We start from the raw sequence: 27,653 nt of genomic DNA on the forward strand, positions 1-27,653 counted from the left end.
GAGCTGTGTGGCACCAGGTGCTCTGAGAACATGGGAAAGCAGCCTTGAGTTGCTCTGGAAGAGATGTAATTCTCAGTCCTGTTAAGCCAGTGCTTGTCCTTGCTGTGTTCCTTCCCACAGGCTGTAACCTGAAGATTTTTAACAACCAGGAGTTCGCTGCCCTGCTGGCGCAGTCGGTGAACCAGGGCTTCGAGGCCGTGTACCAGCTGACCCGCATGTGCACCATCCGCATGAGCTTCGTCAAGGGCTGGGGCGCCGAGTACAGGTCGGGATCCCACTGGGCTCTGCTCCTGCCACTCCTCAATTCCCAGCTGGGAGAGTCCCGCAGAGATGTTGCTCCACTTTGAAAACAGGGAGTCAGACCAGTGTCTGTTCAGGAACACAGATGGGTTGTGGCTCTTGGGAATGGGTTGATCTGGTCTCTTTGTGGGATACACCTGAAAGGTAACTCTGGTACGAACCAAGAGCTTGACCTGGAGCACAGCACATAAATCCACATGGTCCACGTAGGAATTACTACATTTTTTCCTTAAAATTAGATCTGTATTTGATGGTTTGAGTGTCTTAAGACTGCACTTTTATCAAGAGAGGATTATAGAATCCTGGGATGGTTTGGATTGGAAGGGACCTTAAATCCCATACAGTTCCACCCCCTGCTGTGGGCAGGGACACCTTCCGCTATCCCAGGGTGCTCCAGCCTGGCCTTGGACACTTCCAGGGATCCAGGGGCAGTCACGGCTTCTCTGGGCACCCTGTGCCAGGGCCTCCCCGCCCTCACAGCCAGGAATTCCTTCCCCATATCCCATCTATCCCTGCCCTCTGGCAGTGGGAAGCCATTCCCTGTGTCCTGTCCCTCCAGGCCCTTGTGGAAGTACAGTGTGAGTGTGAGTGGTTCCCATGGGTTGGATTCAATGCTTTTTTTATCAGGGACTAATGGGATTAAAATAAAGGGGATTGGCTTGAAAATTTCTATTTGAAAAAACTGGGAGGGTTGCTGCAAAATTACAGTTAAATCTCCTGATCCTTTCCTTAGGGCTTGCCACAGGGCAAGTGGGAGAATGTGGGAGCAGCAGGATCACTGTTTTTCCCAGTGAATACTGAGAATAAAACGGAGGTGCAGGAGGTCTGGTGTGTGGGATGGATGTTGTGGTTACTCTGACCCCACAGGGACAGTGGAGATGCTGTGGGAACAGTTATTCCATAGCTTTGCTCTGTCACTCCACTGGGGAGCAAACAGCTGAGGGAGAGAAATCAGGGATCAATGGTACAAGCAGGGGAGATGAAATTCAATGGAAAATGGATGTTGTTTTCTGAGAGGGAAAGCTGGTGAGGATTTAAGCCAAGAGTGATGTGGAAATATTTGACTCTGCACCCTTTAAAGCTGTGGCCTTACTCAAAGTTCCATGGGGTTACTGCCATTCCGGGGCTGCTCCACTGCTCCCTGTGGCTGTGCAGGAGGGGGAGATGCCTCAGGATCAGCTGGAGCCCGGGCCCTGCATGTTACTCTGCCACTTTCTTCATTTCTCCAGATGTTTGGAGTCCATTTTGTTTTGAAATTGTCCTGAGCTCGGGCCAGAGCAGTTCAGGGCTGGCTCCCAGCCAGGCTCTAATGAGCTCCAGACAAGCGTGACTTACGGAAAGTCAGGGATCCCTGTGGGGCTCTGGAGGCACCGAAACCCTGCGCTCACACCGGAGCTGCTCTCTCCATCCTGCCTTTCCTTGTGACAAAATTCCCCATCTGATTGCCCCTGTCAGAGCACGCTGGGTTGGTGATTCAGGGGTGGAGATGCTACTGTGGGAGCAGCATCCAGAGTGCCGTTCCCTGATTCCTCGTTCACCCTTGGGCCGTCTGGAGGGGGGGTGTTTAGTACTCCTGAGCCAGGGATTTGGTACAGGGAAGGGGGAGAAGCCAATTCCATGAGCAGCCTGTGATGGAGAGGGACAGGGATGGTGGTGAGAGCTCAGAGCACCCCCCCCAAGCACAAGGTCCCCTTTTCATCCCTGGTTTGTCCCTAGGCCCCACAGATTTCAGGTTCTCCTCCCACCACCAGATTCCAAGGACAGCTTCTGTGGGAAATGAGGGTGTAAAGCAAGGCTGTTCCCAGGCTGTTTCTCTTGCTTTGTAATCTCCCTCCTCCACAGCAGCTGTCCCTGCCTGGAACAGCCTCTCTGCCTGGAACAAGACCTCGGCCATGCCTCGGCAGAGGAGGGAGAGCCGCTTGCTCTGTGGCTTGGTCTCCCTTTCCTTCTTTTCCTCCCCATCTCTTCGTGCTTTGCCGTCTGGAGATATCCGTGGGGTCTGGCCTCAAGGGGAATGACAGAGGCGAGGGGAACAGGGATTTGTGCAGGGGAAGGTCAGAGTGTGGCGAGCTCTGGCCCAGGAGGGCCCATGGATACAGGAGGGAATCTGAAGGGCTCAGGGTGAGCTCTTCCCAGCACTTCCACGCTCTACTGAAACCCAAGGATACAACAAAAAGTGAATACCCTTGTCCTGTGCATAGGGAAACTGAACATACTAGGTGAACACTTACCTTGCTGTCTAACTAGGAAAGGTCTGCAGAGGAAAAACGAAGGATTTTGCTTAGATCAACACCTTCCTGTCCCTTCAGGGAATCAGCTGCCTGTTCCCAGGAATCTGAGCAGTAAATAGCGAGTTGCTCCTCTGGGATCATAACAAATGTGAAGGGACACGGTGGGTTTTTAAAAGAAACCAGCAGCACGGGCCAGAGGCTGTTCCGGAGGAGAGACATTCCTTTGGCCAGGATGGTTGTGTAAGCAGGAAGGAATGCTCAGGAGTTTGAAACCTTTTACATTTGTCAAGTTCTGTCAGTCACATTTGTGTTGTTCTGTGTTCTCTCCCCCCTGGCAGGAGGCAGACTGTGACCAGCACTCCCTGCTGGATCGAGCTGCACCTCAACGGCCCCTTGCAGTGGCTGGACAAGGTCCTCACGCAGATGGGCTCCCCCAGCATCCGCTGCTCCAGCGTCTCCTAAGGAAACTCCTCCTGGGGGCCCGTGGGGGGAGCAGAGACTCTGGAAAACCCTTAGGGAAAGGCATAGTAAACAACTCCCCAGTTATTCAAGCGATGAGAAAAAATCTGCTTCAAAACAAATAAGTGGATTTTCTTTGTTTTGTTGTTGTTTTTAAATACCCGTTTAAGCCACTTCCACTGAAACTGTCGGCACTTTGGTTGGGATGCTCCGGGGCCGCTGCAGTTGGAATTTGGAGCTGGAGTTTGTGAGGATAAAGAGCTGGATGTTGTTTCAGTGGAGAGCAGGCAGTGCCCGCCTGGCTCTGGGCTGTGTGAGCGCACAGGAGCCATCTCAGCTCCCAGGAAACTTTCCCTCACACAAATCCAGACTCGGGTCCTGCAGCATCCCAGGAACACCAGAGCCTGTGGGACTCCGGGATGGAAACACCAGACCCCATAGGACTCTGGGGTGGCTCCTGCTCATGCATTCCTTCACCATCCACCTGATCCACACCTGGCACTGGAGCAGCACAGGGGGAAGGAGGCATTTCAAACACCCAAAAGAACAAATTCCCACAGGAATGTTCCAAAAAGGAAGGAATTTCCCACACTGGACTGCCAGCAAGGAGGCAGAGCTTTGCCTGGTGCCCGAGGGATGATGCCCCCTTGGATCAGCCTGGATTCACGTGGAGCAAAAAGCCCAATCTGAGGCTCTTTCTGGTGTTGCTGCAGTGATTTTTGACTGGAGCTGCTCCCAGATGGACAATTGTCCCGTGGGGAGCCCTGCCTGGAGCAGTTAAAGCTCTGTTCTCTGCAGTCTGTTTGCATTAACTACAGCGAGTCTGGGTTGTGTTTTCCCAGTCTCTGCCTCTCCCAAAGCCCGAGGGGCTCCGTGGGCTCCGTGTCCAGGTGGAGCGGGGATGGAATGAGCAGGTCCTGGCTGCCAGTGTGGAGCACCCCTGGAGGGGGGATCCTGTGCTGTCACATGCAACAGCCAGGACATCTCAGACACAACCAGCCCTCTGTGTAAAACTTGTTCCAGCTGATGAAAATGCTCTAAGATGTGTTTTTGCCTGGAGAAAATGGGAGAGTGTGTATTTACTTGTATTATAAAATGTTCATTTTAAACATACATGCTCCAGACTGTTTAATATTTTTTTTCCCTGCAGCAACTGTCGTGGCAAACAACTTCCACAACTGGAAAAAAACCCTTAGCACTTGTTTTTATGGTTCACATTTGCCAAATAAGTCTCATAACTTTGTCAGTGCTGTCCAATTATCTGTTTCTTTATATCTGCAGTGAATATCGTATGCATTTGTGCCAAAATATTAGAGGGGGAGGGGAGAAAGTGATAATCAGTTTCCTATGGAAATCTTTTTTTCTTGTTTTTTAATCTATGAAAGACAAACAAGCTGGATGTGGCTGTGGGAAGGACTGACTGGGATGGACTTGAGGATGGTTTTGATAAAGCTTTAGTCCTGCAAACTTTTTTCTCCCAGATGTGCATGGGGGCAGCTGTGGGAGTGCCCTGATCCATTGGGGAACTGATTGGATCAAACACCCACCAGGAATTCCCATGCACCTGCTTTTCCAACTGCTTGTTCTTCTGAGACCTCTGCCAGCCTCTCCTGGTTTGCCAAACCCACCACTTCTGGAGCTGAAAGGATGAGATGCCACCGGAACAGATCCCAGAGGCTACTGCTTCTGCTTGAAATGCAGATGAAGGGATGGATTAGGGAGTTTCCTTCCAGAAACAAGAAATTACCTTTTTTAAACATCTGAAATGTAAATTCTGAGGAAGACTCTCAGTGGTGGACATGCTCCTGATGACACAGGCACTTTGGAATATCCTGTAACTGAATGTGGACTGGAGCTGTTCCTGTGCAGCACAGCAGTAGCAGCAGTGGGGGCTTTTAGGATGTTTAATTTGTTAAATTTTACAGTGTGTCTGACCTGAGTTACAGCTCTGACTGCACAGACTGGGGCAAGGAAAGAGGCATATAAAATATGATTTTTTAGGGCCATTTACAAAGCAGATCTGTTGTCACCATGGATTGGTTCAGCACTGGTTCAGATACAGGTTTCTAAGATAGCTGCAAAGAAAAATTTATCCTGAATTTTGTAGAAATATTTGACTTTTGGCTGTTTTAATGAGAGGAAAAAAATCTGCTCTCTAAAATGGCCCCAGGTTTCCTCCATAAGTGTCTTACTTGCTTATTTTGGTGACAAATGTTGTTGTTGTCCTCATAATCACAGAGGAATTTGGACTCTGGTGCCTCATGTATTAACAACAAAAATGACATCTGAAATCCCAGAGCCAGGGATTATAGGTGATGGTGTGAGCAGGAGCCCAGCCTGATCCAGAGGCCACAAGTGGGAACAAATCCCAGCTTTGATATGAAGTTTGCACACAGAGTCACCTCCTCACCAACCTGGATTTCCGCTGGGAACCAGAGCTACAGCTCCTTGCTAAAGGATAGTTAATTGCTGACCATTATTAATGGAGGCCTTTTGAAACCCAGCATTCAGATGATGCATAAAAACTTTGGTTAATCTCCCCTCATCATCCCTTAAGTAAAATGACTTCCAGTGGAAAATGTGAGCTGGCCCAGCAGTGCAGTGAGATAAAGGGGAGATTATCTCCACTCCAGTATTAATTTCCTCTCTCCCCTTTGTTTGCTGCTCACTAATTCATAAAAGCTCTGTTGGTTCTGGAGTCACCTTGGAAAGCCCAGCAGAGTCCTGTGCCCTGGACAAGGGAAGGGATGGGCCTGGGGCTGAGGTGAGCCCAGGGACGTTCTGCCCACGCTGCCTTGGATGGTCATGGATGCAGAGGTGGAAGGAAGTTCCCATTCCTGTGGCCACTAAGGACAGGGATTGGGCTGGGATTGCTGGGGGCAGCAGGGCCCTGAAGGCACAGGAGGCCCTGATTTTTCCTACAACTTGACTAAAGCAGCTTTGGTGTGGAGCTCAAAGGGATGGGAGCAGCCATGCCCTGGCTCAGATGGCAGCTCCAGGCTGGAATATCCTCTCATTTCATGGCAGGCTTGGCTTGTTTCACCAGGATTTCACCCGTTTTTGCTCCTACAGAGTCAGTAGCAGGACCTTTGACTCTTCCATGGGTGTGGCTGCACACAGGCTGCTGGCAGAGGACACCGATGGCCCTGTGCTTTTCCACGGCTGTGGTGATCTGTTTATTAGTAATGTATTGAATTGCAGGTTGTATTTTGTGTTAAGCTTGTCTTAGAAGTAATCCAGTGCTGCCCATTTGATTTAATCTCCAGCAATCAGTGTGCATATGCACAAAGATGGAGAAATCCCATCATAAGGCATTTCCCGGGAGCTCTGGCTGCCCCTGAGTGCCAGGAAAAGGCTGAGGGGACCCCTGAGTTACTCTCAGTTTCCTCCCCCTTGGATCAGCATAGTTGAGCCCTGCAGGACTCCTCTGCAAGGTGAAAGGTATTCAGGACTCATCTCAAGCACCAAGTGGTGACACCTGTGCCTTGAGCTGCTGCCTAACTGGAAAAGCAGGAAGAACCCAGCTCAGTGAAGGACTTCAGCCATATCACAAAGCATCCAGGAGCTTTCCTGGTTCTCTGAGGTACTGGACAGGCAGGAGGAGGGAATTTCATGGATATGCTAAGCTAGGATGAGAACCAGGCCCTCTCTAGTGGTGGCCCAAGCGATGTGGTTGAGAAGTTCAATGTTTTTTACTATGTACATGCTTTTGTATTTATGTGTCTTTCTCGAATAGTCAGATGAATCCAGTATTTAATTTTTAGCAGAGGGGGTAATTAAGGACTCAGAGCATTAAATCTTCCATCTGCTCTTTGCTGATGATTGCTGGAAATGAGGAGTTTGTGATGTGAGAACAGAGCTGAGCACAAAGTCCCCCGAGCCCTTGGGAGCCGTGGTGCTGCTGCTGCACCAAGTCAGGGTCTCAGTCGGGCCCTTTGTGCTCCTCGGGGCTTGATGAGGCTTTAAAAACCAAAAACTGTTCCTCCAGAACTGGCTGGGTCATCTTTGCCCCCTCCAGGCCTGTTTGGTTCCTCTTGTGCCCCCTCCACACCTGGTGGGTTCATCTCGTGCTCGCTGCAGCCCGTGGGCCCCAGGGCAGCCCCGCAGTGTCCGTGCTGGGACACCCCCAGCTCTGTCCCTGGATGATCCATAGGAGCCTGTTTGTGTTTAGAGTTCCTCCCCAGCTGTCCATCCCTGCCCAGCTGTGCCACCTCTGGCTTTCCCCGGCAGCATTACTGCGTTTGTTACTGTCCCATGTATGCCCTCCCCTTCCCATGTGAAACTGTAAGGTCTGTTTTTGACATTTTAATAAACTTTGATTTGAAAACTGAGGCTCGTGAGCACATCAGGCTGTTGCAAGAATGTATTTAAGGACCCAAATTGACAGTTTGGGGCGTTGCCATGACAGGGAACTGGGACACAAGCAGCATCTTTAGGTTTGTGTAACAAAGGTCATTCCCAGTAATGCACCCAAGAGCTCAGTGACAGGTAAGACCTTTGTTCTTTTTACAGCCAGGACAGATTTATTCAAGAATTTAAAGCCAAATATATAAAAAAATGATTTTAAAATTGTATTTAGTTTTTTTTTTAACTAACAGTACTCAAGGGTGAGTACAAGTGGAGTTCTGTGCTCCAAGGATTTATTGTCCAGTTGCTGGAGAAGTCAGACATAGCTGAGCATTCACGAGTTCAAACTGCCACTGGAATTCCACCATAGGGCTGGGAATTGGGAAACTCTGGTATCAGGTCAGGAAATTGGGGAACTCTCTTAACAGCTCAGGAGAGCAGGAGCTGCAGAGGAGCATTCACTGCTCACTCCTCAGTGTCCTGTCACAAGCAGACCCTGAATTCCTGCGGTGTCTCTGTGTGGAGGAACTGCAATTCCATGCTGCAGACACGAGTTCAGCCAATAAATCCTGAAGAAAAATCTGAAAGAGATTCCACCCACCTGCTCCCTGATAAGCCGTTCCATGGCTGCCTTGTGTTCCTAGTGGCGAAGTTTTCCTGATTAATCCCCAGGCAGGATTTTTGGCTGTCACTCCGTGCTGAGCCATGGTCTCCACAGCGATGCCGCTGTCCCTGTGGCCACTCCCGGGGGCCGAATTCCAATAGCCCCATGGATGAGGGTGGGTGGGGCAGGTGCCACCCCGGGGGACAGTGACAGATCCCTGGCATCCCATGGCCTCGGAGTGGGCACTCTCCGAAGAGCCCCGGGAAGGAGCCAAGGCACACCGCGATCCGTGCTGTGAACTCCTCACAGCCCTCCTAGGGTTTCACTGGAATTCTCTTTTTTTGGGTTGTTTTTCCTGATAGGATTTACGAGAACACTTTTTCCACTCTGGTTTCCAACAATGTGGTAATGAAGGGTCTCGTCCAGGCTTTGTGCTGGGGGTGCCAGAACTCGAGTGTGCTGCAGTGAATCCACGCTGAGCTGGGGGCTCTGCTGGGTGTCACCTGGAGACACCACAGATTCCAGTATCCCCAGTCTTCCCCACTGGAAATGGGAAATGGGAAATGGGAGGAGTTAAAAATCTCAAAGCCTCAGTCAAAAGTAAGAGTGAGCTGACATTGCCTGGAATTTGTGGTTCAGGCCAAAGCTGGGTGACAGGCGTTGGTTTAGTGGCAGGAAATCTTTGCCATCCCAGAGCTTCACCTGCAGCCTGGCCTGGCCAGTAACACTGGAATGCCTGAGCTGGGAATGCCAGCCCAGGACTGGGAGTGCTGGAGCAGCAACCAGTAATTCTGGAACTGGAGTTTCCCACCTGGGACAAGGATGTCAAACCTGGAGGTGCCCCTGCCCATGGCAGGGGTGGGACTGGGTGGCCTTTAAGGTCATTTCCAACCCAAACCTCTCTGGGATTCTGTGGAAACCAGCTGGGAATTCTTTTTGTTGTTGCTACACAAAGAGAAACTGAGTGACAGATACAACTTTGCTTTTCCACTAATGCCCCTTTTATTCATTTCTGTAATTTCTTACTTTGTGAAGAAATTCTGTAGCCAAAACCAAAGGGTCTCTTCAGAAAAAACCCCAAACCACCCACAGAAAGTTAACCACCAGCAAAGTAAATCTTGATTTTAAACCACAACACAACACTCTCAAAGGATCATTGAACTATTTTCCAGTGTCTCCAGCCACACTTCCTGCCTCCATGATTTTTCCCCCTACAAACAAGACAAGTATTTATAATAAAAACATGTTTTTAAAAGAGTTCTGAATATGGGAATGAGCTGCTGTTACCTCATAAAAAGGCAGCAAAGCAATGGGTTTTAATTGATATGATCTCATTAAATTTAAATAGTCACATCTCTATCACATGTCTAATGACTGGGTTTATAAAGTGTCCGAGTCCATTGTTTTCTTCACTGCCTCAACTCCCTTCCCTTGGCACTTTTGCCATTTATCACCATTGCACAACAAAGATTTAGAAAGGGCAGAAAGAAGTCTTCAACTACCAAGAAGCCAACATGGAAAACCATTCCCTGCTTGGAGCGAGCCACCTTCAGGTCTTTATGACATTCTCTGTGCTGGGAAAAAGATGGGGAGAATGGGAGAAGGCAGAGTCGTGGCAAGGCCGAGCAGCTGGTTGGGAAGAGGTGTCCCTGGCAGGTGTTTCCTCAAATGTCTCTGTGTATTCCAGGATATTTCTTCCCAAACCAGGTGTTTTACCATGGGGGAGCTCCTGCTCAAGCTGTAGCTGAGAAACACTTTCCAAACTGCCAATGAGGCTTCAGTCCTTGTCCTTAAATGCTGCCGTCTCAACCCTGGAAATGATTTCCAGCATTCCAAGAAACTCATTATTTACATTCACCTTTGCTTCATCATAAGAGAAGAGACAGTGAATTCAAGGACCACTGTGAAAGTGCCTGCTGGATGTAAAGCCTTCTGATAATCGATGGCAAACCTGTGTCCTGGGACTTGGGAATTTAGTGGACATTGGAAAAGTTAATTTTGAAATTCCTAACTGAGGGTGCTTAACAGGGTGGATTTTCAATTGATAAGGAAAAGTTCTTGGGGCCAGACTCTTCCATATGGGAATCTATTGGATCCTCTTCCCGCTGATCCACTGACTGTGCTGGTAACAGAGAAGGAGCCAGGGTGGCATTTCCCCTTTCTCCTCTCACTCCCTCACCAGGCTCCACCTTCCTTCCAGGTCCCTAATTCCAGTGGGTCTGTGCCGTGTGCTGGTGTGGAAGTGATGTGGCCTCAATCCAGGACAAGGGAACTCCCTGTGAGCCCTGACACCACAGGACAGCCCTGCGTGCCTGATGGACACACAGGAGTGTGAACACATCCAGGGGCACTGAGGGGTTTGGAATCCCAGTGTTGGGAATTTAGGACAGAGCTCCCCACAGCAGCTCTGTGCATTCTGCCAGGCCTTGCAAAAGGTTTGGGCAGAGAATTCCACCCCGGAGCAGCAGCAAACATCTGGCATTTCATCCCAAGTTTAGTTTCCAATGGAAATCCAGGGAGTGTGGACAACACCTGTCACTCCAGGGAAGGCCCCCATCCTTACACAGGCAAAATCCAAACAGAATCCGAGCCCGGGGCCACTTTTAATGGGTTTGGCACTTGGCAGGATGCAGCTCCCAGCCCATGGCAGAGCATCTCCCACAGGGCACAGTTCAACAACTTCCTCTTCATGCCTCGTCGAAATCTGGGCAGTTTGAGCTGGGAGAAGCTCCATAAAACCATCCAGCAGGCCTACAGATGAAAAGTGGAGTTTGGAATTCAGGAGTCACTTCCCAGCCCCCAGCCATGTGTGCAGAGATAACTGGGAACTCGACTGTTTATTTAAACCCCAGAGAGGAAATAATAAAAATGTTCATTTGAAAAATGTAAACTCATCCATATCTCCTTGAACCACACACATGTCACCTTCCAAAGTCCTCTGAGAGAGGAGAAAGGAACAGTCACACAAATCCTCTGGAGCCAGGAGGTGTTGTGGAATGTGGAACATGGGGAATGCTGTCACCAAGGGAAGCAGCTACAGCTAAATGGGATTTTTGGCAATAGACACTAATTGCAGGGAAGGATCATTCCTTTAGGATTGCTCTGGCACTTCCAGCTACAGAGGAATTCAGTTTTCTTCATCTGAGGAGAGACCTTCAATCTCATCCCTGTCTCCTCCAATCGCCATCCAGAAGGCTTTGGCCACCTACAATGGCAAGAAAGATGGGAAAGGGAGAAAATTCCCATCAAATGACTGAAGATTTTGTATTTCCCATCCGAAATGTAGAAACTGAGCAGCAGCTAAATCTGGCACCTGGGTCTGTAAGTAAAATGCCTCCTCTCTGAGGTTAAGGAATTTCAGGAACACAGAGGCAATGATTCAGGTCATGGGAGGCACCTGTGATACAAAACCTGTGCTAATTAAGGCATGATTACATTTTCCAGGAGATCCAGACTTTCCCATTGACTTGTGGAAACTGGCCAGCACCCCCAGTGACGGAAAGAACTTCAGCTCAAAATTCAGAAAGGGGAAAGTCTTTTTCTTATGGCAGTGGGGTGGAATGAGATGATCTTTAGGGTTCCTCTTGCAACCCACACCATTCCAGGATTTTATGCTTTTCTGGTGTTTTAAACTTGCAAGTTACTCAGTTTTTGGGAGATACCTGACAAGTCTTCCCTGGGACTGCATGGTTTGTTCTCACTGCTCTTAATCCAGGAACTCTCCAAAGGCAGGAACGGTGGCTTGGAAAGAACCCCCCATTTTATGGATTTCCACCCCAATTCCCAAAGCTCACCTTCTCCGCGTGCAGCTTTCTCTGTTCGTGAGGCAGCGTGGCAGCTTTGTCTGTGGGGAAGGAGAGGATTTGGGTTGTGAAGCTTAGGAGTGAGCAGGGACAGAAACACCTCCTGCAGCTGGATTTAGGGAACTCCGAGAGTCAACATCTGCTGCTTTCCAGAGCATTATCAAGATGAAGGGCAAATGAATGAAAAGAGCAGCTACTTATAAAGGACTTCAGGCAGGAGAAGAATTTGCACAGCTTTCCAACTCACTCCTGCCTCTCTCTGAGCCCCTGGAGGAGGTGCCAGAGCTCAGGTCCATCTCTCCTGGTGCGTTACCTTTCATTTCTTTCAGCTTTGAGAACAGCCTTTCAAAGTTCTCCAGGTCCCCATCTCTGGTGGTCAGGCTGGCCAGCTCCTGGATGTCCATATCCAGCATGGGATCTGAAATACAGGTTGGTTGAAGAGAAATTATTCTGGTTTATCAGCAGAAAACCAGGATTTTACCAGCTGCAAATCCCATTTGCAAATTCCACTGTCATAGGAGAGAAACTGGTTTACTGATTGCTCATACAGACAAATCATGGCATTGTTACAGTGATGATTAATTTCATGGAAGGAATTGTTCCCTGTGAGGATGGGGAGGCCCTGGCACAGGGTATCCAGAGGAGTTGTGGCTGCCCCTGGATCCCTGGAAGTGCCCAAGGCCAGGCTGGATGGGGCTTGGAGCACCCTGGGATAGCGGAAGGTGTCCCTGCTCATGGCAGGGCTGGAATGGGATGAGCTTTAAGGTCCCTTCTAACCCAAAATATTCCAGATTCCATGATTCTATGATACATTACATGGGAGCTCATCTAGTATTTAAGGTTTCTTGCAGATTCCAGAATGATCTGTCCAGAAACAGCCAGAGAGCAAATCAAAGAATGATGAGACTGTGCTGAAACCACAACAACAAACACTCAGATCTCACATACAGCTGCTAAGAAGGTCCCATCTCCTGGAATGCTGCAATTATTTAAGGACCTCCCCTGGCTCTGGCAAGTGCCTTTATGCCCCACTTTTCCCTGAGCAGAATTCAGGGGCTCTGTGGGCCCGTCCCAGCCAGGTGTGGATGCTCCAAGCAGAACTCACCTGCAGTACTGTCAAGCTCCAGGTTGTTTGTGCCAGCTCCATCCTCTCCACCATCTGACTGGGATTCTTCCCTGTCTCCTGGGGATGGGTTGGACTGTCAGGAAACAAAGATATTTGAGTATCCAGTAAGGCATGAAAAACATCAGCTGCAAATCAGGTGCTTCCTGCTTTTACTTCAAAACCTTACACTGTATCTCAAAGTGTTACTGCAAAACCTGTTCCATGAAAAGCCACTTCTGCAACACTGGAAATTGGTGCTGCATTAAGGGATTTTTTAGGAGAGATTTGTTGGGGTTTTTTCAAGTAACACCATGAAATGACATGTTTTGTTTTGCCCAAAATGGGATAATTGGGATATAATCAAAACCATCTTGAATGGAGCTTTTAGTGCTCTTTGGCTCCAAGACACAGTGGGGAGGTCCCAGCCACCACCCCATGGATGAAGGGCAGGCCTGAGCGAAGAGCAGGAACCAGGAATTCAGGAATTACTGTTTACTTCTGTCTCCGGGGTCTCTTCGCAGCCACGGCTCCTGTTTGCTCCTGCCAATGTGCTGAGGAGACCAAAGCCCTGGGTCCTGTCTGGAAACAAAGCATACAGTGCAAAATTACTGCAAATACTGGGACTGGCCAGGTGGGAGAGGGAGTATTTCAGGGAAAACACAAAGCACCACGGAAAACTGTGCCAGTGCAGTTGAAAATAGATTTTAAGCAGAAATTTCACATAATCTCTAAGCTTTAAACTGTGTTAGCAACGTTTACTGCTAAATATTTGCCACAGCTTGTGTGAGCTGCAAGAGATGTGAGATCTTTTCAGTTCTTGTTGGAAGTCTCTGCTCTGTTAGGATCTGAGCTGGTAAATTCCAAACAAGGCAGCTGGGAAAATCCAGAAGCAGCATTTGCTGTTCTTGGTGCCCAGGTTTAACCTCCATGGAAAGCAGCACTGAGTTTGGGGTTGGATTCAGGAAAGGCAATGAGAGCTTCTGCTCACACATTTTCCAAACAGGCTGAGCATGACAATAATGGCAAAAAAATTTCTTAAATATCTAATTCAGAACTCCTGGATGGACTTATCCATCAAATCCAGGGTTTCTTCTCACTGCAAGGTGCTCTGAGCTTTCCCCACTGCTGGCCTAGGGTGTATCTCAATGCTATTTTAAAACCCAACTTAAAGAGTGATTTCAAACCTAAACCTAAACAGTCATCTAAGATAGTAAATGTGGTACAGTATTTTAAATTCAAACTGGCTGTATTTTTAAACTTGTTTTATATAAAACTATGTGCATAATAAGTGATATGATGGGGTGATTTTACTAAGTCAGGTTTTTCTAAGTCATAGCTTACTACTCAGTACAAACGGCCTTGCACTGAGTAGTAAATATTTGCAGTTACACAAGAGACTCAAGAGATTTTTCTGCAAATCTTTTTATTTTAGTTAATGTGAAGTTATTATACCAGAAATAGCCAGGAAACAATGACTTCTGCCAGAAGAAAGATTTAATATTTCTTTTCAGAAGAAGTATATTCTAAATTATTACACTCATGACTAAGCTCTAGTCTCAATTGTTGAGGTGATGTAATTTTGATGCTCTGTCCAAATTTCCTTGCCATTTCTCCAGACTCCCATTTTGAGGGGTTGGATGTGTAACTGAGCCCACCAGGCACCCAGCACTCAGGTAAACATGGCTCCATGAGAGCATTCCTGAGCCCTCAGTTCCCATTCCCTGCTCCTGCAGCTGATGTTGTCCTGCCCCAGCCCTGGCAGGTATTTGGGGCCACTGGCTCTGCTTTATCCTCTTGTACTGCTTTAAGAGATCCCTGGCCAAAGGGGTGGGAAGAAGTGAATCAGTGCAGCTGAATGAATTCCCTGGAAAATGTTCAGCTGCCACGTGAGAGCCCGTGAAGTCCGTCAGGTCAATTAACAGGAACTGGAGGATGAAAGTTTGGGACTTGCATCCCAAAGCAGTGCAGCTTCCCCAAGTTTCAACGGGGCTGAGCAAAGAGCTGGCTTTTGGGGAGCCGTAAAGATGGACATGGAGCCAATTTCTGAGTCATCTCAAGCGAGGTTGGACACTGCAGTCCAGAATGTCCTGGAGAGAGCACATTCCCACACTGGCAGAGGAGCATTAGAGTGATCTAATCATGGACCTCGTTCATATCTGGGATTAGAGTTTGTCCTGTACAGAAAAATGGCAGTGGCTCCATATTCCCTCCTCCAACCCTACAGAACCTCAGCCAGAATTATTACAAATGTCATCCCTTCCAGAAAACCTGGAATCTACAGCAGGCATCTGTGAACAGCAACTATTTGTCTTTGGATCCATGGTTAGGGAGGAGGCAGACACAACACTTGGTTGCAGGCACACCCTTGAAAAACCCTTCCTATAAACTCCTTTTATTGGATCTAAAAGTTATTTCAACTTCTGGGCGCAATTCAGGAAGTGGGTGATGCCTTACACAGTGTTCTTGTGGCAGCAAAGCCAAAAATTAGCTCATCCCACTTACTGGAAGAGTCAGTGGCTATAATGGAGCCCAGAGAAGCTGTGGCTGCCCCTGGATCCCTGAAGTGTCCACGGCCAGGTTGGATGGGGTTTGGAGCAGCCTGGGATAGTGGAAGGTGTCCCTGCCCATGGCAGAGGGTGGAATGGGATGGGCTTTAAGGTTCCTTCCCACCCAAACCATTCCAGATTCCATGATTCTATGCTCTGTGTAGTTTCCCAGGTATCACCCATGATGCTCTGAACATGGATTCAGCATGCCCAGATTCCTGTTTCATAGCCAAGTGTTTTCCACTGCCTTTACCTATATTCCTCCAGTCTGTCTCCAGCTGATACATGGTGATCCTTACACATAAAACTGGCATTAACACATCCAAAATCACAATTTGTTTAAATGGCCTACCTCAATCACATTGATTTGGTAATTAGAGCCAGGCACATTCCTGGCCCCACCTGAGGTAAGCAGCTTCACCTGGGATCACTGAAACTGGGATTTAAGCAAGAAAGAAGCCAAGCAGCCTCTTCTAGAGGGCTGGAAATGGTTTCTTGTCTTGTCACAGAGGCTCTTGTAGAGACAGAAAAGGCAACAGCAGTTTAATACCTTTGTGGGGAGGGAAATATGTTATCTGGAGAATCACTCATTCTCCTGCACAAGGGAAAGAAAACTTCCTGAGACTGAAGGGAGCTCCATGGCCTGGATAAACCAAGAACTTTGCACCAGCTCCAGAAAGGATTTGTTCCTGGGAGACTCTCAGGTAAGACTGCTGCTTTGGCTTTTAGTAGAGATAATGCTGCTTTATTTGCTCACAAAGCATCTGGGATTGGTTACTTGATGTAAACTTGTTTCTAATTCAACTGTGTTACATTTAATAATTATGGATCTGTGTGAGAATGATGCATTTAATGGTTAGAGAAAAAAAATCTGAAGTTTAAAATGTTAATAGGTGTGTGAAAAAAACTAAAGCTTGAGAAGGATTGTGTTGGGGCTTAACGCAATAAAAAAAATAATATGGGTTTAATGTTTGTGCTTGAAAAAAGTTATTCCTGGTCTGCCTGAAAATTTAAATTGTCATGGAAACAGGTTTCTGAATTAAGGCAATGCTGTTGAATTAAGGGTACACCTAACAGTGCTATAAGCATTTGCTACTACACATTTACTACTAGAACTCTTTTACGCTCTCTGATAACTCTTCCCTGCATTTTCAACTAGCCAGGAATTGCAGGTCATTCAGTGGAAAAGCTAAAGTTGGATTTAGATGGCAGCCAGTTTCCAGGATCTGGAGGAAGCTGAAAACAAAAGATATGTTACAGGTTGTAAAAAGTTTTATTTTAAGCAAAATGAGCTCAACAATTTCCCTTTGAAGGCACAGTCAGACTGCAACACCTTCCAAATATAGCTCACTTCCTGAGGGGCTTGTGGTAATACTTCAATGCTGTGTGGGGCTGGTGCTATGGAGAGAGAAAATCTGGATTTTTCACGGAGTTTGACCTTTACAGAACACACCAGTGATGTGCAGGAATTTCCCCCCCGTGCAGAACTGAACATGTGACTAAACTCTGCTGTTCTGTAAGGTGGCATCTGCCAAATACGGGAAATGCGTTGTTAAAAAACCACTTTTAGCACAAGTGAGATAACTTGACACCCTCTGACAAGGTTACCTGGTTCTCTGCAATGGTTACACTGAATCAGACCCCACCTTAACCTCAGTGCTGATGAGGGATGAGAAATACTCAAAAAGCTGCATTAAAAAATGTAGTTTAGTAATTCTCATCCTGGTTTCCCTGAGTCCCAGCAAGCACCTTGCAGATACAGAAATTAACAGCAGCCTGTCAGTGCTTTAAATCATTCCACAGTTGATTTTGTAGGAAGGGAGAAGCCACAACAGTGGGAAATGGGACATGAGGGAGCAGAAAGGTGTTGGAAGGTTGGTGGTGGGACGAGGCTTTGTGAAACAAGAAATTTAAGGCCAAGCACTCTTTAAGTGTTTCATCTTCCTACATTTCCTGCAGCAGTTTGTGTGATTAGAAAGGTAATTAAAGGTTTTCAAGTAAATGAAAAGATCTACACTTGCAACCACAGCATTTCCTTTTCTGATGATTCTAAGGCTAAAGTGCTTTTTCCAGAATTCTAACTCCACCTGATAATTAGTTTTCTCAGGAAATTATCTGGGGTTGCCCATTTTTTGCACTGTTTTCAAAAAGTTCTGTGGTTTCCATGTACTCAAGTGGGGTTTTCTGTAGGACAAAGTCCTTAAATGTTTGACATGGCTCCTTTGCCAAATCTCATCTCTGCACTTGCTGTTCTCCTAGCTAGTTGAAAAGTTTAAAACACAAAACAAAAATCCCCTTCAACAAATGTGGAATTTAACCTTCACTTCTACACCAAACCCTCTATCAGTCTTTAGATCAAGCTGGTAATTATAACCTATTTCCTACTAGAATTTGGTGGAACAAACTTTGGTTTTTCATTGCAGTGTGTAGAATTAATGGAATATTTAATTCAAATTATTGGTAGAGTGCAAGTTAAAGTAGAGAGGGAACAGGAGGAGATGCTGGAATGGGAGTAAGTTTTACACAGAAATCCTTTCCTGTGAGGGAGGAGAGGCCCTGGTACAGGTGGTCCAGAGAAATTGTGGGTGGAAGTGTCCAAGGGCAGGCTGGATGGGCTTGGAGCAACCTGGGATAGAGGGTAAGATGAGCTTTAAGGTCCCTTCCCACCCAAACCATCCCACGATTTTATGATAAATCTCACCCACTACCTATGAGTTCATCAGGACATCAAGGGACAATGAATGCCTGAACCTTCCTATTTGATGGGGGAGGTTCCAGAGTGCTCCAGCTGTGTCTGTACTGGTGCAGGAGCACTGCAGCTGCTTGATTTTAACTCCTGATAAAAACTCCCAGCCCTGCAGAGCTCAGGGAGAGGCCCTGTGGCACCTACCACTCTTCATGACCACGTTGGACCACACGTTGGCATTCAGGGCCTGCACAATGCGCTTCACTCCGGTGGACTCGGGGAAATCATCTGCACCAAAACACAAAGAATTGCACTCCTAAAAATGATTCTAAAAACCATGACATGCCTCCAGAGGTGGGGCTGAAAGCCTGTCCTATCTTCTCACAATCATAAATTCTGCTTCTGGTACAAAACACAGATTTTTCACCTCTGCTTCAGGAGAGGCCAAGTAAATCTAAATTAATGCCTCACTTCTTGGGCTGAGCTTCCAGGTACAATGAACTGTGAGCTCAGCATTTTGGAGATAACCTAAATTTTTTTTGTTAAATATTTAGCAGGGGGCCTACATTGTTAAGTAGTATCTGAGTAAATTTCATTGGAACAGACAAGGAACTTAAACCTCTTGCCCCAAGATCTTTTACAATGCTGTATAGCATAAAAATAGATACTAGAATTACCTTATCTTCCTTTAGAAAGTAAAGAACTTGAGACACCCATTTAAAAAAGGCTGCAATGCTTGTAAAAAATGAAAGGAATATTGTAAAGCTGTCCCCACAATATCTATGTCCGAATGTTCCAGTAATCCTAGGAATTACAGTAACTTGAAAGACCAGGGAAAGCATTATTCAGATTTCAACTTATTTACTAAATAGATCTGACACCACTTTGTATCAAGTCAGTTTTCCCATTTCCTCAGTTTAGTCAGCTTCCCATGTTTGTGCAGGTTGACAAAGGGAAAAAAAAAAACCCGAACAATCCTTTGGATACAAAAATGTGATTGTTTAGAAATCAAACTCAAGTGACTCAGGGACAGGTGCAGTAATTGAAACTGTCTTTAGAAATGAATTTAAGGCTGAAATCATATTTTTTGCCCTCTGTGATGCCACTGTTTGGTTTGGTATCAGAGTCATTATCAAGAGCCTCAGTTTAGAGCTCTTGTCCTGACTGTGCAAACAACTGACAGTGAGTCAAAACAAAAGTTCCAGTTTATTTGAGATGAGCTGCCTGAAATGTCAGAATTTTGAACAGAGATTGGCTCAGTGTGTTTACAGCATCTGTTGTGCCTTTTGTAACTCACCCAGAATGTTTGTGGGGTAAATAAGTTACTCACTGGAACACAGTTCCTCCTCTGCATGAGTCACAGTGAATCAACTACCCAACAGCTAGGAAAGAACATGTATCCTAATATTCCCAAAATTAGCATCCTGACTTGTTACTATTCCCGTTATTTAAATGGTAAAGAGCTTGTTCTTTACAACAATTATTCAATAGAAAAAATAACTTGATTTAAGGTTACTAATTTTTAAAGCATTTAGTATTTGTTTAGTCTAAGGGGTCTTCACTTCTGATTTTCCTGGCTTCTGTGAATCAAAAGTGTATCCTGCTCCCCTTGACTGGAAAAAAAACCAAACCAAACACTTTTAAAGGCATGGTGGGGGGAGAGGGAGATTTCCCAGCTACTCAAGATCCAATTTTACTAGGCCTTTAAAGGGGGAAAAGGGGTGAGGACGCGTTCTAGAAGAGGATTTCACAGTGAATTATTTTTGGTGACAGCAGTGTGCTTGGAGAACCTGAAATAGAGCAAATGTTAGTGACTAATTCCACTCCAACCAGCAAATGCACACAGTTATCTCATTTTGCTGCAGAGAGGTAAGGTGTAAACACTTTTTGTATCACTGAAGTGAGGAGATAAGGCTGATGCTGATAAGGCCGTCAGGAAATGCACAGTCACTTTTCAAGAGTGGAACATCACACTTCTAACTTCTCTTGCTGGGTTTGTTTTTTTTTTTCAAGTTATAAATGTATGGGCAGCCAGTGATTCTGAAACTGGTTTATTTCCTGTGTAACAGCTCATGTTGCTCTGAAATGTTTTTAATAACCTGCCATTTTCAGGCTATCATGTCACTGTTTATACCAAGAGAGGATAGATAGTATAAAATAGTTTTTAATTCTTTAAAACAAGAATTTTTCTAGCCTTATGCATAAAAACGGTTCTTTAGATTTATTTTCTAAGTGGAATATAAACTTCTGATGTATCAATACAGTCCTGGTGGCAGTGCCAGAAAAAGGAGCAGATATTATTTTTACGTAGGTGCTACATAAACAGCAGCTGGATTTGGGAGGAGACAAATGGAATTTCTCAGAGGAAATAACCTCCTCCTCCTCCTGACCTTTTATAGCTGAGACTAAGCCCCACCAACTGGGAGCATTCCATGCCGTAATCATGTGGCACATAAACAATTGTAAGGGGCATAACTTTATTTAGAAGATATTTTTGTGCACTTTTTCATTCTCAAAATTTCAAGAGAAGCAGCAGACCTACCATCCTCATCAGGCAGCTCCTCAGGGCTAAGTTCTACCAGCTCAAAGCCATGCTTGATGCACCATTCTTGAGCTTTCTGTCTGTTCACACCTAAATTGGGAGACAAAAATGGGTATAAAACATGCCAATTTAAGACAAATGCCAGCATATTTATCAGAATATTTAGCTGTGGTTTATTCCCTCAAAGTTGTTTGCTTATTCTGGATTGTATGGGAAAGTGTAGAGTAGCTGGCATGGATCCTCCCTCCATTCACTGTGGATTTCAAAATCAGAGTTAAGCTTCTCCTTGGAATCGAGGAATAGAATCAAATGGTTTTGGAGAGGATACCCACAGGGCAATGCAAGTGTGAATGCAGACTTCTGTTAACTCTGGGTTTGACAGTGAATTAAACTGCAGGGACACATCTGTATCTCACAGCTTGCTGTTCTTTAGAACCAAAGCAAATGTGTGTGTTCAATGTCCAAATGGTCAAAAAAATGGAATTAAGCAACCAAGTCCTCCCCATTTTTCAGCAGGCTCACGCACATCCAGCAGCAGGAATGCCTTTTAGTTGCCTTGCAATGGCTCACTCTGAGCAAGCTGGTAGAACTCTGATTCAGCTTTAACCACAGCCTGCTGAAGGTTTCTGCTCCTGCTCCCCAGAGTCACCTGGCTGCGCTCTATCAGCTCTCCAGGCCAGTCTCACCCACACGTTCTGGGAAGCGATTGTTGATGTAATTAGAAAGTCAATTATTATGCAGGTTAATGGCTCTACGTGAGGACGGAAGTTCTTTGGGTCTCCTACCATTCTCAGACACTCTGTTACAAACCAGGATCATCACTTCTGGCAGCCACTCTTCTGTCAGGGGAAGCCACTCGGAGACACCATCCAGTCCAGTTTTCTAAAAGGGAAAAGAAAAGTATTCTTTGGAATACATCCTACAATACTTTAGTTTTTAACAGTATTAGAATTGAATTATTTAAAGAAATAGGCTTTTTTTATCTCAGTCTTTCTGGTTTCTGCTAAACCAGTTTTCACTGCTGCTCATTTAGCAGAAACAATTTTGGGTAAAATGCACGGAATTTTATGTTTAGCTACCTAAATCCTGGCTATCTTAAAGGAGCCTTTAAGAAGCAGCACCAGCTAGGAACAAAGCTGGAGATGGTGAGCTGGAAGAGGATTTGCCATAGTGGCATACTGAATCCTGAAAACCCCTCTTCCAGCTGGAGTAGAGGAGTAAGAGAGAAGGAAACCAACTACTGTTAGCTGGGAAATTGAATATTGATCTTCTGCCAATTAACAGAACAGCCTAAAGGGGAGAGATGGAGAATCTGATTTATGGTTATCATGGTGATAAGGCAGCTACATGACAGAGATAAAGCAAGAGAATGAAGCAGAAGAGCCTTACTATTGTGCTGTCAAAGTACACAACAAATGCTTGAACAGACTCAGCAATCTCTCCAGTCACATGGAAGGTGTTTGGGACGACACAGAAGTGGATATCTGCTGAATAATATTTGTTATCTATTGTCCAAGGGTAAAAATTCACTCTTCCACTTGTAATTGCACCCACAGTAAGGTCATCTTTTCCTGTGATACCTGTAAGAGAGATGATTAATGAGAAGGAGGATAAAACCAGCATCAAGAACTTAATTTGTCTAGAAAAGTACAGTGCCGATGCAGATCCATCTTTACTTGAGTATATACTCAAGATCTTTAAAAATTCAACTCAATTTGTTACTCTGTCCTAGATTTTATTGCTTAGCTTTCAAAGAGTTTGCTTTCTAGTTTTTAATATAAAATATGGCACAGAAGCTGCAGAAAGCCTTTTGTTTTCCTGCAAATGCCTTTTCAAGTGTTAAGTCAAACTTAGTACCTGTAAACAGGATGTATGGAGAGAAAACCTAAACTTTATTACAACCCTTGCATGCTCATTGAGATGTAAAGAACTGTTTAACTGTGACCAAAACCTGAAGGTAACTAATGAGAAAATAAACCCAGTTCCTACAATTCTGTTGTAATTCCCATTAAATTCCATGTAGGAGTTCAACAATTAAAAACCAAGCCAGTGCTTTGCTCAGGTGCTGTCAAATGCTGCCCTTCAAGGCAGGAACCTTCCCAGGAACACTCCTGGAGCTGAATTAGAGTTGGAAGCAGAGTGTCCCATTATACCTTGAGGGAAAGGCCAGGATATCTTGTTCAGGCTGGATGAACTCATGGACACTTTGAAACACAGGTCAATTATTTATAAAATGGACTGAGTCATCTAAAATTGCCTTGGGCAGCAGAAGAGTTAAAGAATAAAGTACATAGCTTTTCAAGGATTTGTATTTTAAGGCATTGAGAGAGAGTTCCTGGAGCTGCTAGAACAGGCTGTTCCCCAAATAGTCTGGAGATGAATTTGAATTTATCTGTATCTTATTAGCAAAAAGACGGGAAAACCTCCTTGCCAAGGTTGCAATGATTTTTACAACTAAACTGCAAAGGCTGAGAAATAGATCTGGTCAATGAGCACAGGGTACAAGGCAGTGAGAGCTGTAAACCAGGATTATTTGCAGCCCTGAGGAGGAGACAGGGAATCTGAGGGAGAAATGTGACCTTGGAAACAGAAACCTGCAGCCATTTCCTACTTAAGAGGATGAAACAGGAGTCTCCTCTCTGGGTTTCTTAAAATAAAAAGTGCCACGTCTAAATGCTTTTTCCAGGTTCACATTTTATTTTATTTTAATTTGCATGGCAATAGTTTTCTGAGTAATTGGGCTTTAATCAGAAGATACTCCACACTAAGATTATCCACATCACTTTGGAGCTGGGGGACAATGATCCTGAGTCACTACCAAACAAATCTGGATTCTGGGCTTTGTCTTCTCAGATGTTTTGAATATTATATAAATTTCCCTTTACCAGTGTTTTGAGAGTTAAAAATAAGTAACTAAATAACAATCAGGCTAAGCTAACAGAATTACAAGTCAATGCCACAACAAACTGAGAACAGGAGTCCACAGAAATTACTGAAACCCAGAAAATCAGCAGTAAGACTTAAGGAGGAAAATGGGGTGAGGAAAGAAAATCAGCTCAAAAGTCACTTGAGTCAGTCACCCAGGCAAAACAAAACAAAACTTTTATAAAAGATTTTCAAAAGCTGATATGAATTTCACATTTGCTTTTTGAGTGATAATTTTTTTAGAAGAGTTCATGGACAAATTAAGGTCTCAAAGCACTGCTAGAATGATGCCATTTCCTATTACCTGCTACTTGATCCTGTATTTTAAGGGGTTTTCTTTCATCCCATTGTGCTGCTGATTACCCATCCTTCATCCTGAGATTTTGCCAATTTCCTGTGAAATTTCTCTCCCAGTAAAAATTGATGTTGCACGCTAAACTCAAAGGGCTTCAGGAACTTTGTGAAGGGATTCAGACTTGCTGTGTCTCAGTCTGCATGTGGGGTTGTAAGAAATCACTGCACAACAGCCTGATCACTCCTGGCAGGAAACTGAGTATCTTGTCAGGAGTTCTCTCCCAAAAAAAGTTACTTGGAGCAATTAGATTTTGGTCTTTAGAGTAAACAAGCAGAGACTACAAAAGAAATACAAACTGCAACTCAAACTGAGTTCTCATTTGATGCAGGAATTTGTTTTAAGGGTTATATTTACCACCCCAGCATTCCAAAAATTTCTTTCCAAGACACCCCGGATTTTAATTAAAGAAGGAAATTCAGCAAGAATACCTTGGTATCTAATTTAGAGAGTACTGATCAGAATAAACTCCTAGAAAATTAATATGGCAAAAGGAGGTGGCTTGTTCAGCTTATGAGTAACTTATGAGTGAGTTAATATTAAACTGCTCAGCCATTGAAAGTGTCAGTGGTTTGCCATGCAAAGAGCCTGGAAAACCAAGTGAGTCACTGTATGACCACAACAGGAGCGAGGCTTGGGCTGGGCCTCCCTGAGAGCACCAGCAGCTCTCTGGATGACAGGAATGCAAACACTCTCCAGCTGCAGCACCACTACAGAGCTCTAAAAACATACATGGAAAAGTTCATGGCACTGACAGAGCTGCTTGGTGTCATTCAAAAACAGGGTGTAGAGCTCAGGGTCCCCTGTGAAATCCTGTGACTGCTGGACACTTATTTTACTGAAATAATGGTCCCAGTGTTACCCGTAACTGCTGAATCCAAATGGAGACATCCTGGATTTGTGTCCCACACTGTATAGAAGCATTTGGAGCAGCAGAAGCTCTACAGGGAATTATTTGAGGCCATTTTTGGCTGCTCCAGCATCATCCTGGGTCACTACCTCCTGCAGCCTCCACAAAGCCCTGTACCACATGAAGAGCACCACATTTGCTGGGTAATTCCCCTACTCCAGTTCACCCCACGACTGATTTTGTTTTCTTTCTATCAGAAAACCATTTAACAAACAGCAAGTTTGTTGAGTTACTGGCTCAGTCCAGTAACTGATCCTGGCTGGTGTCACATAGCTCCAGGAACTTCCAAACTTCTCTGGAATCGCTCCAGAGGAAAAGGTTTCATTACTTCCAGGCAGTCAGTCACTGGCTTATATTTTTCAGCAAGTTCATTAGTTGTGTCCCTTCTTCACTCACAAGTATTTATAATTTTTAATAAAGCAGACCACAGTTATGACCAATACTTTTGGAAATGATTCTCAGCTATTTATAAATGTCTGCTCATTTTACTGACTTAAATACTGACTTTTAATTTCATATTCTTTTATGTAGGCAAGATAATGATTTTGAAAACAAGAGAGGACATGGCAATATTGTAAAATCTCACATCCCTCCCCATTTTTAATGCTGACTCTTACTAAGTCTTCTGAAAGTGCAAATACTTTTGAAAAACAGAGTTGAAGACAAGAAATTCAGAAGAGTTAAATAATCAGAGAACCAGATGTAGCTCTCCTGCAGTAATTTCCCTGTTCTCTCATACCCAAGTGCTATTTAAGCACTTCTAGCACATTGTGTGTCTAGTAATAATTTTTTTAATTATTACAACTTCTTTTTGCAGTTTTTTTTTCCCAAATGGAGTAAGGTATTGACCACTCTTCACAGTGTTTTTCTGACGGAATAAACACTGTGAGAACATAATGCCCTAAATGCTCTCAAATGCTCAGCTGTCAGGTACATGGAGTAGTTCCCACATTCTGGGCCTTGAGGGCCACCTGGTGGAATAAACCATAAAAAATACTCGTAAAATTACACCAAGGACTAAAGAGAACCCAAATATGCTGGGGGGGGGGGGGGGGGGAGGGGAGTGATAAAAATCAAAAAAGAGAAGGAAGAACAACCACATGAGATAGTATGAAAACTGAACCAATCTTATTTGCTGTTTTAAGCTGTGATAAATATATCACAATAATAACAGACATATATGCTGAGCACTTTAAATAGCTTTGTTTGCCCCAGTACTCCATGAATTAAAGCATTCAGAGCACCCTACTGAGACCTGAACAAATAAAACTATATCTAGCAAACGTACCATCAACTGCTTCTCATCCTCAAGCCATTTTCTATTTAACAGTATGAAAACCCCAGAAAAAAATCTTGGAATTGGCCTAAAAAGTTCTGACAGGCTCTTTCACCCCACCAAACCCTTCTCACTGCTGCCCTGTCCATGCCAGTGTGTCCTTGAATGTTTTATAGTCTGCTGGATCTGATTTCATTTCACTTGTTATACAAAGGAAGGACTTAAAATGCTGATGGTATTTATTTTAGCAAATGCTGCTGTTTCTTTCAGGAGGATTTTAATGTCTTAATGTGAAGTAACCCAATCAGAAGACACACAGACAAGACTCCAGTTTTGGTACCGGGAACAGTGGAAGCTGGGACATTTCAAAGTGAGTACCAGTTAAAAAAAATTGAACTTAAATTTTACGACTTTGTCAGATTAAATAGCTTTTTACTTACCTACCTTTTCTACCGGTTTAATTTCGCTGTGTAAAATAATCAAAGGGGAAACCTAGAGAAACCCTGAAGAATTCCTTCCAATTTGCTTACACCTTCCTTAAAAATAAGCAACTACTACTACTATTTTTTTGTGTCGAATCCTTAAATAAGTCAGTGTCACCCAGCTTCTTTGACAGAGGAGCCTTTGACTGCAGATCTTGTACTGCTGTTTTTGTTTCAAAATGTGCTTTAATGAGGTGGAGGGAGCCAGTTCTCGGGGGGAGCCCTGTGCTTGGTGAGATCCTAAGCAAGAATTGCTCAGAAAGAGGTAAAAACAAATCCAGAGAAGGGATGAGGGAGTTAAGTTCCACACCTCAGTGTGCACAGCAAACTGTTCAAGCGTTCCCTAAAAACCAGGGCTGTCTGAACAGCTTCTTCCTGGAATCCCCCGATCTTAGAATTACCAAAAATTCCACCATGGTTTCCTCTACTATCAGAACTTATTCTTGTGTTTTCTTTTTGAGCCATAAAAATGGCAACTGGTTTCCAGGAAAACCACTTCCTACAGAATGAATTCTATGTACTTAGTACGAAGTGTAATCTGCAATTCTAACAACTGCAGAACAGACAGAATTTTTAGCTTTCCCTTTTAGTCCTTCCGCATTGAGGAATCGATGAATTATTTCCTAAAAGCACTAAGGAGGCTCCTGACACCCTCTGCAAGGGCTCGGGGGCTGCGTGGCCGCCATGGGGCTGGTGCCTGAGGAGAGGATGCAGACCCTTGAGGAGAACTGCGACCTTGATGGGAAAAATGCGACCCTGAGGGAAGAACTGAGATTCTGAGGGGAAAATCTGGACCGTGAGGGGATGGCGGCGACCCCTGAGGGGGAAAACTGAGACCGTGAAGGGAGAACTGCGATCCTGAGGGGAGAAGAGCCCCCGTGAGGGCCGGGGCTGGAAGAAGCCGCTGCCAGCCCTATTCCCGCGGGCGCGGGCAGGCCGCGGCCCCCGGTTCCGCCCGCTTGGGCGCCGCGGCGGCCCCGACTCACGTTTGACGAGCTCCTCGGGCGCGAAGCCCGCGGCACAGCTGGTGAGCAGCGCCAGCGGCCGCGCTCCCGCCGCCATGGCGCCCGCGCCGCGCCCCTTCC

The 27,653-nt window shown here is 45.4% G+C and overlaps 2 protein-coding genes across 3 annotated transcripts in view; one reads left to right on the forward strand and one right to left on the reverse strand.

Annotated features, from left to right (window-relative positions):
- The window catches only part of SMAD3 (SMAD family member 3), a 68,164-nt gene extending 60,907 nt beyond the window's left edge, over window positions 1–7,257 (forward strand). For both annotated transcript variants that reach the window (XM_082290693.1, XM_082290694.1), the window contains exons 8-9: window positions 121–265; window positions 2,870–7,257. In XM_082290693.1, the coding sequence (XP_082146819.1) occupies window positions 121–265; window positions 2,870–2,993 (269 nt within the window). In that variant the 3' untranslated portion in view covers window positions 2,994–7,257. The remainder of the gene's footprint in view (window positions 1–120; window positions 266–2,869) is intronic.
- A 1,673-nt stretch (window positions 7,258–8,930) lies between these two features.
- On the reverse strand, window positions 8,931–27,648 carry AAGAB (alpha and gamma adaptin binding protein). Its single transcript, XM_082290377.1, has 10 exons — window positions 27,555–27,648; window positions 22,013–22,203; window positions 21,409–21,505; window positions 20,624–20,713; window positions 18,286–18,369; window positions 13,346–13,428; window positions 12,850–12,943; window positions 12,058–12,162; window positions 11,736–11,785; window positions 8,931–11,146 (listed from the first exon to the last, which is right to left on the reverse strand). The coding sequence occupies exons 1-10, from the start codon at window positions 27,628–27,630 to the stop codon at window positions 11,069–11,071; spliced, it is 948 nt and encodes a 315-aa protein (XP_082146503.1). The 5' UTR covers window positions 27,631–27,648; the 3' UTR covers window positions 8,931–11,068.
- Between the last annotated feature and the right edge of the window lie 5 nt (window positions 27,649–27,653).

The sequence above is a fragment of the Coloeus monedula genome, assembly GCF_965178545.1.
Source record: "Coloeus monedula genome assembly, chromosome: 14".
NCBI classification, from domain to species: domain Eukaryota; kingdom Metazoa; phylum Chordata; class Aves; order Passeriformes; family Corvidae; genus Coloeus; species Coloeus monedula.